This window comes from Rhinolophus sinicus, linkage group LG02 (assembly GCF_036562045.2).
Source record: "Rhinolophus sinicus isolate RSC01 linkage group LG02, ASM3656204v1, whole genome shotgun sequence".
NCBI lineage: Eukaryota > Metazoa > Chordata > Mammalia > Chiroptera > Rhinolophidae > Rhinolophus > Rhinolophus sinicus.
This window is the reverse complement of record NC_133752.1, coordinates 181348882-181366495: the sequence shown is the minus strand read 5'-3', so window position 1 is coordinate 181366495 and position 17614 is coordinate 181348882. Positions and strand designations below refer to the sequence as shown.

The window sequence follows — 17614 nt, the reverse complement described above, 5'->3', positions numbered from 1 at the left end:
ATAAATGGAATCACACAACATGTAATCGTACGTGTCTAGCATAATGTTTCTGAGCAATGCTGTAGCGTATATCTGTAGTCCCTTTTATTACTAAATAGTATTCCATTGCATTGAAAATAATACATTTTACTTAGTATCTATTCACCAGCTGATTAAACTGTAGTCAAATTGCTAGTCTATTGTTTCTGGCATTTGGATTATTCCCCGTTTTCAACTATTACGAATAATGCTGTTTGAACATCCATTTACAAATCTTTTTGTGGCTATATGTTTTTATTTCTCTTGAGCTGCTACCTAGGAGTGGACTTGCTGGGTCATAGGGTAAGAAACTGGGTCATAATGTGCGATATTGGCAGTTCTCCAAAAAATGGATCTACCGTTTTACGTTTTCACTAGCAAAATGAGGGTTGCAGTTTTTCCACATCCTCACCAGCACTTGGTATTGTCTTTCTCACTTTAGCCATTCTAATGGGTATATAGTGATTCCCAGTTTTATTCTGTTATGTGATGATTCTCCAGGAGATAAGGAAGCAGGTACGGATGGAGGTGAGGAAACAATGGGAAAAGGGGATTATGAAAAAAACCTGTCTCTTATTATCATCCTGCTTCCTCATCTTGAGCCTGTCCTTGGGACTAACATCTGCCTTCCTTAGAAATACTTTTTTAAGCCCTTAACATCCTTTTTCCCTCCACACCTGGGCTGAAATACCATAATGCCCAATTTTAAAGCCCAGTAATAGCTTACTAGGCTAAGTAAAATCCATGGATGCATTTTTTTAAAGTTACATTTTAGCTTGTTTCAGATAGATTTTTACCTCCTCCCACACCAAATTCTTTTATCAGAGTTGCTGACAAGAAACAGAACTGACTTGTTTGAATTCATTGCCTTTTCCCCTATTCAACCCTCTGATGAAAGGTGTTACATGCCGTTAAAGTAGCTAAACAGCACAAAGGAGGCCATTTATAATCCCCAAATTGAATAATCCAGCCGTCACTTAACCTAGGACTGTCTCTGGAGATTCAATTTGTCTTAAAGCTTCTCTTTACAAATATATGTGTATTTACATATTTTACATATTTCAGTTTAATTTATATGTGGACATGTGTTAATATTGAATTTTGTTAAATATAATTTTATTTATGAGACTGAGAACATCAATCATACACTACTATAATAGATCATAAGTTTTTTGGTGTTTTTTTTTTTAACTTTTATTTATTTAAATGTGTTTTTCCAGGGCCCATCAGCTCCAAGTCAAGTAGTTGTTTCAATCAAGTAGCTGTGGAGGGCAGCAGCTCACAGTGGCCCAAGTGGGGATCGAACTGGCGACATTGTTATTAAGAGCACCGCCTCTAACCAACCGAGCTGACCAGCTGCCCCAATAGATCATAAGTTTTCAGATCTCAAAAACTGAAAGGAAATAAGTTGAGAAATACCCTCAATAGATAAATACCCTGCATGGTTTGCAAAATAAGCAAAACTTTGTCCTCTCTACTTCTTAAGATGCAGAGCATCCTTATGTAGTAATAATACTGCAAAGAGATTTGCAGATTTCAAATGCTATTTATTAGCCCATAATCATGTCTCCGAGAATAACTTGAGATGTGGGATATGTCACATATTTCCCACTTTCTTTTGTAACAGAATTTTCCTTCCGTAATCCCCATGACTGGGTTATTGAGCAATGCAAACCAAATTTCTCCTGTGAAAACCCAAATTTGCAGCAAGCTGTACTTAAAAGTAACTTACAGGGAAATTAGTTAGGAACTGATTGGTTTGTTTGTTTGTATTTTTTTTAATCTTCTGGAGTAATGTTTATGTGAAAATATAATCAGAAAATTAGTACCTTCATCAAGAGGTAATTCAGAGAGCTTCACAAATAAACCTGAGATTCTCCTTGATTACAAAAGGCTTTCTACCTCCAGAACCCTTAAATGCGCAGAGGCAATTATACCATTAAGGTCTCTTCCCCATGCAAGGATCATCTCATTTCCTCATAATTAGCATTTGCTATTTATTGAAACAGACTATATTCAGAAAACACACACACACCCCTGCCTCCTCTCACTTACTCTCTCCCCCTTTTCCACTGCCCCTTGCTCTCTCTGGACCTATATTTTTTGTTTTTGTTTCCTTCCCATAGGTTAACACAGTTGCATTTTGTTGGCATGTCATACAAACTGTTATTTGCTTTGAAAGGTAAGAAGGAAAAGGAAATTTGGAAAACCTAGTCAGAGGAATTTTTTTTCCTTGCATGAAGTGTTAGAGGTAAAGGAAAGGAGATACAGATGGTGGTAGGTAAGGAAGTTTTACATCACCCATGGCAAGACTGTGTAAACGAATTGAGGTGCTAACGCTCAGAAGGAATGGAAAAGCGTTGAGAGTAGGAAGGGAAGGAAATAGGATGTGGGTGTTCTCTTCCTTTCCTCTTTGCCTTTCAAAGACTCTCCCCCACTTCCTTGGTTGTCTACTGTGTAAGGGATGAGATCTGATGTTCCAGGGTGTCCCTTGAAGGTGTACTTGTGTGCTAGATGTTGTGAGGGTCCCCAGGATCCAATGTCATTGTATCTGACATATACAGAGCTTGTAGTCTGGATGAATGCTAGAGAACTTCAGAGAAAAAGAGGTTGTTGTCATCCAAGGTGAGCAAGGAAGGCTTTAGGTGGATCTTGGTTTCATCCTTGCAAGAATCTAATGAAAAGGAGGGAAAAGACATTCTAGAATACGCAGAGGTATTGTGTGGGCGAAAGAGATGTACATGGCACAGTTGAAGACATGGAGGAGATTTGGCTGGAATTAAAGACATTTTAGATAAAAGGAGAGAGAGCTGGAAAGGCATGGTTCTTGGTCTAATACCTACCCAGAGATAGCCATGATAGCACATTTAAATAAAACAAAAATAATATTTAAAATTTTGCTGTTAGGGTTATTCAAGGATAGAGTAAGAAAGGTTTAAGTTTCTGTTACACTAAAAAGAGAAATAATGCCATAGTTCAGTGCTTTATAATTTCCAGAGCAGCTTCCTAATCATTCTTATTGAAGCTACAGAAATCTCTTTTAGTCTTAGAAGGCTGTGTAGACATATATATTTATATAGATAGATGAATAGATGTTAGGTAGTGGGTGGGTGGATGGATGGATGGATAATAGATAGAAGTATCTGCACACACATATTTTTTCATATTTTTCCACCTACTGGATAGAGAGCCCAAGAGGACTGAATATATTTTTCTTTATGACTCACAAATTCATAGCATAGTGGTTATGTGGGAAAGACACTCAGTAAATGTTTGTTTATTGTCCCTTTAATATCACAACTCAAAGCTGTTAAAAGACCACTCAGAAGAGTCAGAGGAAGAACCAAATATCATGATTTTCTGCTTCAGGTCCTTCTGTCCACCATACTATTACCAGACATAGATTATTACAGTCCAAGAAATAAGAGAGAAAATGTCACAGTCAAAAATCAGATGCAAGTTCAAATGAGGCTTTCTGGAATTGCGGGAGTTGAAATTGGATGACACATAGGCACTTTTGCTTTGATGCTCTCCGGGGGAAAGTGTTTAGAAATTATAAGCAGGAAAGGGGGAAAATCCTTCACATTTCATTGCAATTTTAGTTCTGCAGATGTGAACAAAGCAAATAAACTCCCACCTCAACTTCCCTTCTGGACATTTAAGACCACCAGAGCTCCTCAGAACACTTGCAGTTTTGTTGGAAGAAGCCACTTTGAAGTTAGAGGAGCCCTCCGGATGTGTACGGAAGCTGCTGTCCTTAGTTAGCAAATATCTAGGAAAGAAAAGGGGCAACAGTCTGCCCCTTAAAAATGGAAAGGGGATTCCGAATGCAGGACAAACCTGCTTCATCCTCAATACCATTTAAATAAAAGTAAAATAAAAATCTCTCCCTAAACAAAAACCCAGAATAAAAAGGATGCAGTCCCCTGGCGGTGATAACTAGATTCACTCGTGTGCTAAGTAGTGCTGCCTGTGAAATCCCTGGAGGATTCCAGCTACATGTGTTATTTCACGTCTGTCAGCTAAATCTGAACTCCGGAATATGACAAATGCAAAATGTGACACTGAGGAAGATTATGTGCATTTGCGATTTTCCCTGGAGGACTTGGTCCAGCCGGCAATAAATGGATTGAGATTTCATGCGGAACGTGGAGACAGAGTGTCGCTACATGACTTTTCTTCATGAGTCATGTGCATTCTTGCAGTTTTCTTTGGTGTTTTTCATTGTGTTTATGCATACATGGCAATGAAAATGGAAATTGTAGGGGATAGGACTTTTTTAAGGACATGGAATGTTTGATATCCAGAAAAAGAAGCACAAACTAAATTTCCAACAAAAAGGGAAACGGTTAGTGAATTACGACATGCTTCTCTAAAGTGATAATATGGTAATATGGAGTTACTTAAAATGTCTACTAAGAGTTAAATACGTAGCTAAGTTCCTTAACTTTAATAATGGGTGAAAAAATGAAGGTGAAAATTGTACTTACATTCTGGCCACCACAAAACATAATCATGGGGACAAAGTGAAAGGAAATAAGCCTAAATGCTACTAGCCTCTGGAGAACTTGTTCTCCTATTTGTTTTCTGTATTTTTTGTCTCTACAATGGGAGAACGGTATTGTTATTTTAATCAAAACATTAATTTTTTTTTAAAAGCAGATAAAGAGAAAAAAATGTTTGATTCACATCATGTTAAATTTAACAGGTTTAATTTATATTACATTAAATTTAAGAAGGAAAAACAAGTCTAAGTTGACTGACTTGCAGTGTTGCTGTGACATGTATTCTGAGGTGAGCGATTCAGTGCAAGGATGTCATGATATTGTCTGGCAGAATTCCCACAGCTAAACCCAGAAACATAAATGGCAGTGACATAATATTATAGCATTGTCACTCAGCACAGTTATTCTATTGCCGGGATTTTTGATGTGGTTTCTGAAGTTGTCCTGTTTAATTGAAAGTGGGGAGAATTCCTAGAGACAGCTGCTATGATGGATGATACCAATATGAGGCAGGCCTGTGTTCTTTCAACAATATTCCTTGCCTTTGACCCACATTTCTCATGATAGGTGTCTTAAAAACCATTAAGAAAACATGCAATACCTTTTATTTCTTATCTGTTGGAACCACATCCTTCTGCTCATGTGTATAATAATTTTTTCTTAGTTAATGATTTGACAATGTAGTTATTTGTGCCCAATCCCTCTAAGTTTCTCCTTTGAATCCTCCAAATAATTTGTGGCAGAAACTCAATATTGTTTCTTTGAATTGAACTGAATTGTGTCAATATCTTAGAATAACTGAATCTCCAATATATTACCATTATTTTAGTCTTACTCCCTTGGGTTCCTTGTAGATGCACTTAGCTTTCACCTAAGCAATAATGAAAAATGTACAGAGTTTTTCTCTACCACAGTTACCATTGCTCTGGCTTTTTGAACACTACTAAAGGTTTATAAACTGACTGGTCATCAGCTATGGTGCTTGGGATGGTAGGATTCCACTACTTCCCTATCTGCTTACAACAATAATCAGCTGTTAAGCTGTTCTCTGTCAAGGCAAACCCAATTGCTTTTGGACTTGACTTTCCTATAATGACTATCTTTCTTTGGAATATTCTCTGCTATTGTCTTGCTGATTGGATTTCATATTGTCAGTTTTGGGGGTTTTGAAGCCAAATGTCACCCTCCCTTCCACTCTAGTATTAGCCACCTTGGATTGATTTAGGGTTGATGAGGACTTCCTGTTCTTTGTCTATACAGATTTCCCCCAATATCTGAAAGTAGAGCGTTCCCAGGAAATGGCTTAAAGCAAAGAAGAATTTACCTTAGGACACGTTTTTGCTAACGGATGCACAAAATAATGAAGACAAAGCACAGATGCTCACAGACACAGGTCAAGGCTATGGCGGCTTGATGCTGAGATGCCGAGTGTGGTTCCCAGGGAAGGAGCTTGGTGGGGTCACTCTAGCTGCTCATGGCGCACCTGCCTCTATAACATCTCTGTGCAAAACAAACACTGAATGCTATTTTCGATTTTCGCCTTTTTTATTTTTATTTTTGTAAAAGCGAAAATCCCCTTCAGGTTTCTTTCAGTTAGCAAAAACAGGTACTAATGTAGATCTTTCGTAAGAGCAAAGTAGCGTAAAGCAAACTCGAAAAGTGAGGGTATCTGTATATGCATTTCACAGGGAATTCTGTGAGGTAACTGCCTGAGCTCTTTTGGTCTGGCTTTGACACGGCTATAAGCCTCGTCCAAAACTGAAGCTGTCTTATTTTAATGTTTTTCAGCTAGTCAAGACCCAGTATAAATGTTTTGAACATGACAACTCATAAAGCCCCATCTTAAGATGCATCTCGTGATGGTATAACCGATAGTGTAGCTAAGGTGCAGAGGTTAATAACCAAGAAGAAGAGCACGGTAGGTGGTAAAGAGCAGGCTAAGAATCGGGTGCGACAATGTGACATATAGATGATGGATCACAGAATTGTACACCTGAAACCTATGGAACTTTACTAACCATTGTCACCCCAATAAACTTTAATTAGAAAAACAAAACAAAACAAAAGAATCAGGTGTGAACACGAGCCAGGATACCTCTTAGCGATGTGACCACAGACAAGTTACTCAGGATTTCTGAGTTTTGCGTCTCTAAAATGGGAATGATAATGTTATTTTAAGAATTAAATGAGACATTTATACACATATACCATGTTTCCTCGAAAATAAGACCTAGCCAATCAGCGCTAATGCATCTTTTTGAGCAAAAATTAATATAAGACCCGGTTTTATTTTACTATAAGACCAGGTCTATAATATAATATAATATAATATAATATAATATAATATAATATAATATAATACTGAATCTTATATTAATTTTTGCTCCAAAAGACACATTAGAACTGATTGTCCGGCTAAGTTTTATTTTCGGGGAAACACAGTATAATGCACTTAGCTCAGTTTCTAGCACAACGAGAACATAGTAAATGTTCAATAAATGATAGTTATCCGATTACTTTCTTCTGTGATTTGGGATCATTTCTGATAAATAAGGAGATCTATCCAAATGTTCTTGATGTGAGTTATCGTTCTTTGTTAATTTGTTCTATCTCTCTGTCCGTCTATCTAATCATCCATCCTCTTCTGGGCAGTTCTTTGGAGGAGGCAGGTATGGAGCTCCAGTGTAGAAGAATGGCTCAGCTTACCTCCTGTCGGAGACTAACTGGTGTACATGGAAGAATAGTATACATTCTTTGAGATTCGGTCTAGTATTAAACAAATAGCTAGAAACCAGATCCATTTCTACCAGTACATGTCACTTCAATGAGGGCTTTTCCAAGGTTAGCTACATCTCTTCATGCAAGGTGCCAGTGAATTTTTTTGACATGATTAATTGTAAAAATTATTAAGTCCCTTTTTTTCTGGATCAGGATTTCCATGCATCCTTTGAGTCCATTAGCTGGAATAAGCACATGACGAAGGTTGCATCTCTTATGTGCCAAGCACCGTGCTGGTTATTCTCACAATTTCACTCATCATCTTCCCAACATTTGATATTGTCATTAAGTTCCTCACTTTATAGGTGAGAAAACTGAAACCAAACGAGTCAGGTAACTTGCCCACAATTGAGTTGTGGGAATAAACCCAAAGCAGCAATGGAGGTTCTACCAGCTCGATTTTACCACAGTTATTTGTTGTTTAGTGTCAGTTATTCTCAAAATAATTTTAAATGTCTGTATTACTATGAAAACGTTTCTTAGCAGGACTCGGGGCTCCAAGCTAGCACCATCAGCATCAGATCCCATTACCTACTGGGAAAAAGCCAGTGGGGTTTTATGGGAAATATTCATATCCAGTAAAAGCCTTTGGCAAAGTAATTGAGAATAAGAGTAAGGGAGAATAATAAAATGTAGTGTTTTTAGACTTACAAAATACATTTGAAAAGGTTAATGTATTTTTCTGAGATGGGGGAATTCTTTGATCTTGAGGCTTTAAAAAAAAAAGAAACAAACGTGGGACTATAAAGGCATTTCTCTGGATCATGCAAACAATGTTGGTTGCCTGCAAGTAAACAGCAATGGAACCACACTTACTTAGCATGTTGTCAATCATCTGAAAGAAGGAGTGTATGGTGAAATTCCCAGATTTGCAAAAACTGCCAAGCTCCTCCAGATAGTGAAATGCCAAGCTGACTAATACAAGGGCAGAAAGGTAATACGGGGCTATAGGAGTGAGCGGGGGGATGGCAGATTGGCTTCTGCATGGACAACTGTAAGACAAGGAATTTAGGGAGAAATAATTCAAACCGTCCTTCCAAGATTAAAGGGCTTTGAACTATCAGCTATAGCAAAATTAAGAGATTTTTACTGTCGGTGTACATTTTTCTCCATAGTTACTCCTACCGTGGGTAAAAGGCCAGCCAGAAATCAGGAGTGCTTAGAAAGGGCATTTAAAAGAGGGATTAAAAGCAGAAAATAGTATCCTGCTCCAATGTAAAGCCAGATTCACTTATACCTGCAATATTATGAGCAACTTGTTCAACAAACATTAAGCAGTTGTGCTAGGGTGGGAGAAGATACAGAGAAAGTCAACGGAAATGATCTGTGGGAAAGAGGACCTGCTTTATGAAAACAAACTGCAAAGATTAGGATTCATCAGCCTGGGAGGATGAAGGTTTATAAAATCGTTGGGATATGGTGCATGGGGACATTCTAGTTTAAATGCTATTTTGAAATCTAAATAAATTTAGGCAGAAAACCCAATAAGCTAATTGACAAATAAGCAAATAAAAATCCAAGCTAGCACAGGATGAAACGCCTAAAGAAATGCCCATCCCTTCCTTTTAAAATTTGGAAAGAGAAAAAAAATGTTTTAAATAAAACATTTACACAATGGGTACTTTGGGAACTCATTACCCAACAAGAGTTGTTATATTCTGGAACTACACATGGGCAGAGAAGAGGTAAATACATTTCTTATGAATGGATTTATATGTTGTTTTAAAAAGTTGGTGATATTTGGAGATGTTTGCAGTTTACCTTGGGGTAGAACAAGCTTTGAAACAACAAACCTGATTCAAATTCCAGAGCCTCCATGCACTAGCTCTTGGATAGGCACCTTCGCCACTCTGAACCTCTGTCTCATCTGTAAAGTGAGAAGAACCCCTTCGAGATAAGGATGCTGGGAGGATTGAAAGGGGCAGCCTTTGTAAAGCTCCAGGAAGGGGTGGGGACTGAGGCTCTTTTCAAATGTTGATTCCCTTTGCAGCACTGTGAGACTCAAAATCCCATCCTGGGGAGACTCTGAGTCTCCCCCAAGTAGAAACTGCTTGATTATAACCCTACTCTGCTACTTTTATCTATATTAACATTTATTCTTTCATATTCATTGAGTCCCTATTATTTCAAGTGTTGCTTTAGGCATTTGGGAAATAAGTGATGTATACCAGGGCCCTGCTCTCAGGAAGCTTACCTGAGAAAGGCACACCAACACTAAACTTGTAAATAAAGTTATTTCAGAAAATGATGAAAAGAACATAGGGTAGAGCGCGAGCGGGTTGCGGGCACAGTTCTTTCACTGAGGCGGGGACAGGGTGGAGGGCAGGCCTTTCTGAGGAGACAACACTTGTGCAGTCTGGAGGGACAAGAAGGCATCATTTGAAGATCTCAGGGGGAGCATTCTAGGCAGATGGACAAACGGGGTGAGGCCCCAAGGCGAGAATAAGCAGACGGCTAGTGTGACTGAGTCTCCTGAATGAAGGGGAGAGAGGCAGGGACACAGTGACAGACAGCAACCAGCCGTGTTGGGCCTTGAGGCCAGGTTAGGACTCCGATTTTATTCTAAGAGCAATAGCAAGCTACGGGAGAATTCGGATGGTGAGGGCTAAGGCTCAGCTTGTACTTAGTAAAAGGTCTTGCGGCTGCTGGGTAGAGAATGGGACTCTAGGGCTGCTTGAGTAAAAGCACTGTCTCTGCTTTCTCTCCCTAACCCCACTACTTTGCCCCTTGAGACTTTCTCCATGTTACTCCCTTCTCCCTGGACTTGAAGGGCCACACTGATTTCCTACCACATTCCATGGTGCAGAGATAAACTGCACAAATCTCTTTTCATTCCTTCATCTTTTAGTACATACAAAAATTACTTATCTCAAATGAAATATTTAACCTAAATATATGTCGTTTCAGGTTTTAAAAATCAGTTTGATTGGCCACAGGAAACGTATTTTGGCATCTCTGGGAGACAGGCTGCACGAGGACCCACCACAGAAGCCCCCTCGGTCCATCACCCTCAGGGTAAGTGCTCAGCACATTCATGGCGTTCTGTACTCTTACCCCCAAATTTATTTTGGGCAATACAATGAAATGACTGAAGCGTTGGGTCAGGAAGTACAGGCTGTTTTCCACATAGCTTACCTAAGCCGTGTAAGAGAACAATCTCACTTTTGGTTGTGTTTTATAAAACAAGATTTTTTTTCCCTCCATTGGTTAAATATATATTTTTGAGATTTAGATACACATCTGACAAACCACCACCTTTAAAGAGCCACTCCCGCTACTGCCATCCCACGCTCCCATCTACACCAGGAGAGAGGAAATGAGTTTTCTGTGAAACTCCTCAAACCCACAGAAAGAAAACCGATCAGGGACTACAGTTAAGTAAAGATCAATTTAAAATTAACCTTGGGGTCTTCTGTTTTTTAAGAAAGTAAAAATTTCCCAGATTTACTCACTTCATAAATTAAGAATAGAGAATCTAGAATTTTATTTAATAAACTCTTTCAGCTAGATTTTAGAATTATGGGGTGGCAACACTAGAGAGAAACCCTAGATGAGGGAGAGAGAAACCCTAGATGAGGGAGAAAGAACGAAAGTGGAAGGGGAAGGAAGGCAAGAGCAGAGAGAAGGAGAAAATGCGAGAGATGATTGCCAGGCAGAATGGAATGGGGAGGTGTAGCCAACAGTCGCTGGGTTTCGTGAGGCGGAAAGAAACTTTCTAAAATTCATCAAAAAGCTGAGATCTCCATGACCGTTGGAGACTTTCAACTCTGTTCTCTTTATTCAGCCCTGCACTTGCTTGCTTCTGATTCCCTTTCTGCAACTGTCAGAAAAGGTCATGATAATAAATGATGAACACCACCAGCATGGCACTTAGCCGTAACTGCCAGCAATGAAATGCAGTAGAATGTCTCGTATCAGTGAACTTGAGCAAACAGCATAACCACTGTAAGCGTAGCAGAGGGTCGGGCAGGAGAGGAGCTGTTAAGATTTGAGTCTGATTCAGTTTTAAGGAAGGAAATGCACTAAGATTTCAGGAAATGTAAGAGAATTGGCTCCAGGATGGAACCCTAAGGGAAATTGATTATTGGGGCAATTGGGATACACTGGGACATTTGGAGGCTAGTTGAGGGTGTTGGGAGTAATAAAGTAGAATAGGACCTATTTTTCTCTCTCAATAAGAGGAGCTTCAAATAAATTGGGAGGAAAATGAGGCTGAAAATGGATTATTATTTTGCCTTCATTTTGCTACACGAAAGGGGAGAAAGCTATAGCTACCATCAGTGTAAGCATCCTAAAATAACTCTTTAGAGTAGCCATTTCCTGCTACTTTACTCTCTTTCCTTCCCCTTCTGAACCTGACCCTCTGGCTCCCTGGAAGAGATTTGGGTAATGACCGAGATCCCAAGAAAAAGTACAGAACCTTAATTTGTCAGAAGAGGTCCGGAACATCTGGGGGAGACCCGGGAATCAGCATGATCCAATCCTCCTCTTATTTGCAAACACTAGAGCCCAGCTGTCTGCCACCCCTTGTCTTATCTCTGACCAGTTCCCTTCAGCTCGACGCATCCTCTGTCATATGCATTACTCTGCCGTCTGTACATGTGACTTGCTGTGTTTCCATGCTGTGTCCTCTTCCCCACCTGATTGCCAGATCACTCTGTGATGGAGGATCAAGACCCATTGGTTCCCATTTAAGCTTTCTCATCATGGCGTCTACCATAGTGAGGACACTCTGTCCCCATGAAGACACAGCTCCTTCCCTTGTAAACACAGGTGACAGCATCAGGGTTGCCCGACACTTGTGTGTTCTCCCCTGAGATCACCCATAGTGCTGGTTTAAGAAAACAGCCTGATTCTTTATACTTTAAACTTTGACCTGAAAGACTTAGGGGAAAAAGTATGAACTCGATCGGCCATTAATAACGTGGTGGAGTGTCATCCATTCCTTAGCAGTTGATTCAAAAATGACTCCCCACCCCCGCAGTTTGTCTTGTCAGTATTTCACGATTTTGCAACCAAAGGTTAGCCGCAAAAATATGGTATTTACTTCATGATGTATTTCCATTCAGGAACCCAGTGGTAATCACACTCCTCCTCAGTTGTCTCCATCACTTAGCCAAAGCACTTACACCACTGGTGGCTCCCTAGACGTTCCTCACATTATCATGCAGGGCGATGCAAGGAGGAGAAGAAATGAAAACTACTTTGATGATATTCCCCGATCAAAACTGGAGAGGCAGATGGCTCAGGTAAGGTGTTAAAAGCCTCTGTGACGTTTCTTTTGCCTTTTACCCATATCAAGTAATGCCTTCTAATATTGAACAATAGCTTACAGTGGATGATGCCTGTTGTCCACCCCAACTGGAATTTGACCACTTTATATCATGGTTTTCATGTCCTGCTCGCTTGAACTAGACTGGAACAGACCTTTCTGGGAATGGAAGGTATACACAGATCTTTATCCTCCATTCCTGCTGAAGAAATTATGTCTGATTTCATTGTACCCAGAAAGTCTTTCCTCTAAAGGGAATAATACTGAACAAGAATCGAATCATGATGAAAATGAATAATAAAAGTCTGGATTATGAAACATAACTCGGCTGGATGACAGGGCAGAATTTGGGGGGAAGTATTAACTCCGAGTAATGTTAACTGCCTCCCACATGTACACATTTGTATAGAATTATACTCTTGGGACTAGTTGCATCATCTCATGTGCTCACCTTGAGTAGTTAAAAATGATGATGCTGCCTGACACAAATAACTAAAGAGGGAGATCTGTGACGTTCAGAAGAGGGAGATCTGTCACTTTCCATGGTTTTGGTGTGGAAGTCCATCTCTGGCCTGTCCTTAGCTTGCTGCTCAGAAACTCGAGTCAGCCAAACAGTGGTGCTGTCCTTACAGCATATTCAGATGGGCAGCTCACTCTGCCATTTCGCCCTGAGCTTTTAAGCTATGGACTTGTTGACAACTATTGGCAGATTCAACTCTTTTCATCTTCATTCTAGGTTCAGACCGATGTGTTAAGAGGTTTCTCTCTGCCTCCCACACCTAAGATGAAAATCTCGAGGTGAAAATTTGACTGTAATTGCTTCGCCTTGGTTGTTAAATATTTTTCTCAACTGTTTGATGAGATTTCGTTTCTGTTTTTAAAAGCATTTGGTAAACATTCTATGATGCCGCTCACAAAAGAAAAATGTGAAGAGAATGTTCTGGAAACTATTGCAGGCTGTTCTGCCTGCAAATGCCCTGGAGAGAAATGGCCTGGGACATTGCCTCTGTTTTTTTAGCTTTCTCAATTTTGAATTGTTGTTTGTGCAAGGAATGGCAATGTTGGGATTATGGAGAATCTGTTATAGAAGGGAGATGGAAAATGTTAGGAGAGACAAGAAAAGAATAATTTTCCGGTTCTCTCTTGTTAAGTATTGTGTTTTAATCCTTATTACTGTTTTCCCTGATGTTCTTTTAAACAGAGTCTGAAAGCTTTTTTTCCCCAAACTCTTTGTATATTTCCTACTACTTGTTAATATTTGTGGACCAAGTATGTGGTTAACTATTTCTAATGACAGCATTTCAGAGCCATGATTTGTCTTAACCTTGAACCATGTAGTCTTTATGTATTAACACGTTGCGTACGGCGGGGTTTAAATCCCTCATACCCCTCTGTTCCGGCAGGTTTTTAAAAGAAACTACTTTAAAATGCACTCTTCTCTTTAAAGCATAAATGCTTCTATGTCATTTATTATTTTTCTATAAATAATAGATTCTACAAATAAATTATTCTATAAATAATTATTCTACAAATAATTCAATAAAATATGGAAAGTAAAAAGAGTCAACAGTAAAAATGAGAATTCTCATTATCCGTCCTTAACGCATGGCTCAGAAAAAAACGAAGATTCTCATGATCCGTACGCAATGTGTTAATACAAGCTGGGCCTTTTCTGAACCCTTCTGTTCTCTGGGTAAGGAAGAACCATGCGTTGTTAATGAGCATTAGCTATTATTGACTATGCCAACTTCAGGAACAGAATCACCTCTCTCAGGTGCTCGTGTAATTTATGAAGTTTCTCCGCATAGTACAGTTTTTTCAAAGAGGAAATTAATTACTCTTCCACCTATGTGTGAACACTCGGATGTTATCTAACAAGATTGCTCTCTTCCTTTCTTTATGAGATTCACGAAGTAGGAGCAGTAATACCGTTTGAATTGTCTAGATCTTTTTCTTGTCAGTGCAATCATAATGCCTTGCTTTCAAGAATTGTGTTGCTCTTGAGGAAATTGACTGAACTTGTATCTGGCCAGGTGAGAAAGGCCCAAAAGCAGAAAGAGGAGTGAGATAAGCAGGTGGATAGGATTTGGTGACTTATGGTGACCTGTGTGAATGTGCTTGTTCACCCCACGTGTAGTCACAGTGATCAAATGACTGATACAGAACCAGGATTCCATCAAGAACCAGGAGCTTATTAGAAATTTTCTTAAACCCTACTGTTTGATACAGCACTTTTGCTGCAGAGAAAATAAGAGATGGCACTACAGGAATCTGATCAATAAGAAAAAGGGACTCTGGGATTACAACTATTTAGGTTACATTAATTGTAGCCTTGGAAATGCCAAAAATCGTGGAGAAATGAACACGTGTGTACCTCTTAAAAGTACTGCCATTTCAAAGCTTTAACCTGTCAAGATATTAAATACTCGGTAATTTTGTTGTTAAACAGTGTTATTTATGTGACTTTTCCACCACTCAACCACTCAATTGATGTTTTTTCTTATTCTTCCTTTTTTCCTTTTTTTTTTTTGGTCATTTGCTATAATACATTTTAAATCCATTTGCTTTTTTAAACCTGTCATACTCTCTCTAAACCACATTTCCCCCCCAAAGTTATGTGCTTAGGCAATAGAGTCTTCCTGAATGAAGACTTGCGTTAGCAATCAAAATCCCTTTAAGCAGACAACTACTTACATCTCCTTCCTTTCCACCAGGAGCTCAGTCCCTGTGGTTCTTTCCCAAGGGATTTCTCCCAAGAGGCTTACTGTAGCTTGGTGAATGCATGCCTAACCAGTCTGTTTCTTGCTAAGTCACAGAAGTCCATCCTCAGAGTTCCTTTCCTACTTGCTAAAAGAAAGGAAAATGCAGTTACTAGAAAATCACCAGGACAAATCCATGTTCTCAGAAACCCCGTACTTTTTCAAGTTTATCTGAGCTCCCACTAGAGTGGTTTGGAATCCCAGCCATAGGCCAGAAACCTTAAGTTCTTGGTAGTTGCAATAACTCATAGGAGTTTTGCCTTCTTACGATCTGCTCAGTAGATGTTTGCAGATGCTCTGCTTAACTTGGAAAACCAGTGCTTACAGTTGAATTAAGATAAATTTAATGTCCATTCCACCTATTAAGCTTATTTGTTGGAAAATATTTTTAAAAACACTAGAGTTATGTTTAATTACTTGTTTTCAATTTGACCCAATTTTTAAAATACATGTCTTGGAATATAGGGGATTTGCAAAAATTGTAGCTGTTGTTTGCTTTTATTCTGATATTAACAATATTCTGGCCTCAAATTGTCTTAGATGAATATGTGAGAAACAAAATTGAGTTTAGTACTAGTAGCAGTTTTTAAAATAATGAATGTAATGATAGAAACACATTTAAACAATGGGTTTCCTATTATGCTAAAAACGTAGGTTTTCTGGCCTATAATTCTAAATTGGACACATTAGCTCAGAAGTTCTGATATGCTCCCCTATTTCCATACCTCTAACAAATGTTGCACACACATTTATATAATAATACCTTAATGCATATAGAGCTTTTAAATTTTCCAAGTATTCACACCTGTTGTCTCATTTTAGCACAAACAAGGTGTCCTGCACAGCTCTTCGTGTGTGTGTGTGTGTGTGTGGCACATGGCAGATCAGCTTCTAAGTCCAAGCTCTGGGGAGACGAGATAGTACATAAAAATATATCAGAAAGAGGAAAAGTACTTCCAGTATTTACAGCCTAATCTCAATCTTTAGAAATTTTCTCAAGTGATATTGAGAAGTCAAAGTACTCTTAAAATGAATAATAAAGGAGAGTAATGGAATTAATAAAGTTTAGAGGCCACATTCTTCAAAGTTATGAAAAAGGGAAAGGAGTTCCCCAGTGCGAAACTTAAACTCATTTATAGAAGGCCTCCATTTATAGAAAATACTTACGGGGAAAATGAAATAATACCTCTATTTTCACAAAATAAAAAAGACTCCTAAACAGGAAGAGGAAGACATATTTCTGCACAAACTTTTAGCTCTATATGAATGAGGGAAATTCAGCATGGAGAAGTCCTTGTGCTTTGAATTCTGTCATCTAAATGAAAATATTAATAGTGCCTGGGGTGGTAACCTTCTCTGAGGCACACAAACCTAAAAGCAAGCATGAGCCACATTGTAAAGACAAGGAAACTGATGAACTACATGATTCTCCTGGGTACCAGGTAACACAGCCAGCAAGACACCAAATTAGGACTTGCCTAGAGCAATAGCTTAGGCTCTATAAAGGCTTTGTGTAAATTGCTTCTAAGTCATCGAAAGTTGATTCAGTTCAACGTCTAATATATTCTGATCCAAACAGTATTACTTAATAAGTATGACTAGATCAATTCCTTCTTTATTTGAAAGCATTTTACATGTTGGAGTCTACAAATATTCATTCTTTTGATGTTGTATAAGGAAGAGAAAGGAAAGTGAGCGCTACAGAAGCCCTGCCATGGCCAGCTCCGTGTTTGGGGTTCCAGGTGCGGTATTTTGTTTCATCCTCACAACAGCTCGTTCTGTACCCAAGGAAGCTGAGGTGGGTGAATGATTTGCCTCACAACTGGTACATGGCACAGCCAGCACCCATGCTTGGCTCTCCCTGATCGTATCCCGATTCCTCCATGGCTCCTGCTGCCCTCTGGGCTGCCTCTAAATGATATAAAATAGTTTAATAACAGTTCAACAAATGTTAATTTCTCATATGCTATAATAGATTACACTTACATAGGCACAATGAGCAGAACGGGATAAAATCACTGATAGTTTAGTGGAAACTCAATGAATCAGCTCATGGTTATCACCATGAAACCCCATAAATTCAGAACTCCAATGGTTATTTGTTGGTCCTCTTAGTGGAAACCCACCCTGCACATCTTGGTAGAACTCTGTCCCTCTCCTATGTCTGTGAAAAGCTTTGCAGGTTGGTGTGGGGTTTACTGCTTTTACAGAGACGAGCTTGCTTGTGGGGTTTCTCTAAATCATGGATGCTGTTTCCTTCATGGCTTCTTCAGCTGGAGTTC

At 39.0% G+C, this 17614-nt stretch overlaps 1 protein-coding gene across 22 annotated transcripts in view; it reads left to right on the top strand.

The window, feature by feature from the left end:
* ANKS1B (ankyrin repeat and sterile alpha motif domain containing 1B) overlaps positions 1-17614 on the top strand; it is an 891644-nt gene that overhangs the window by 792787 nt on the left and 81243 nt on the right. For 16 of the 22 annotated variants that reach the window (XR_012494067.1, XM_074326203.1, XM_074326202.1 and 13 more), the window contains 2 exons: positions 10209-10316; positions 12371-12550. Coding sequence is in view for 21 of the 22 variants with exons in the window: in XM_074326203.1 (XP_074182304.1) it covers positions 10209-10316; positions 12371-12550 (288 nt within the window). In the remaining variant the exon portion in view is untranslated. The remainder of the gene's footprint in view (positions 1-10208; positions 10317-12370; positions 12551-17614) is intronic. The other 6 variants (XM_074326199.1, XM_074326197.1, XM_074326196.1 and 3 more) reach the window with 2 other exon arrangements.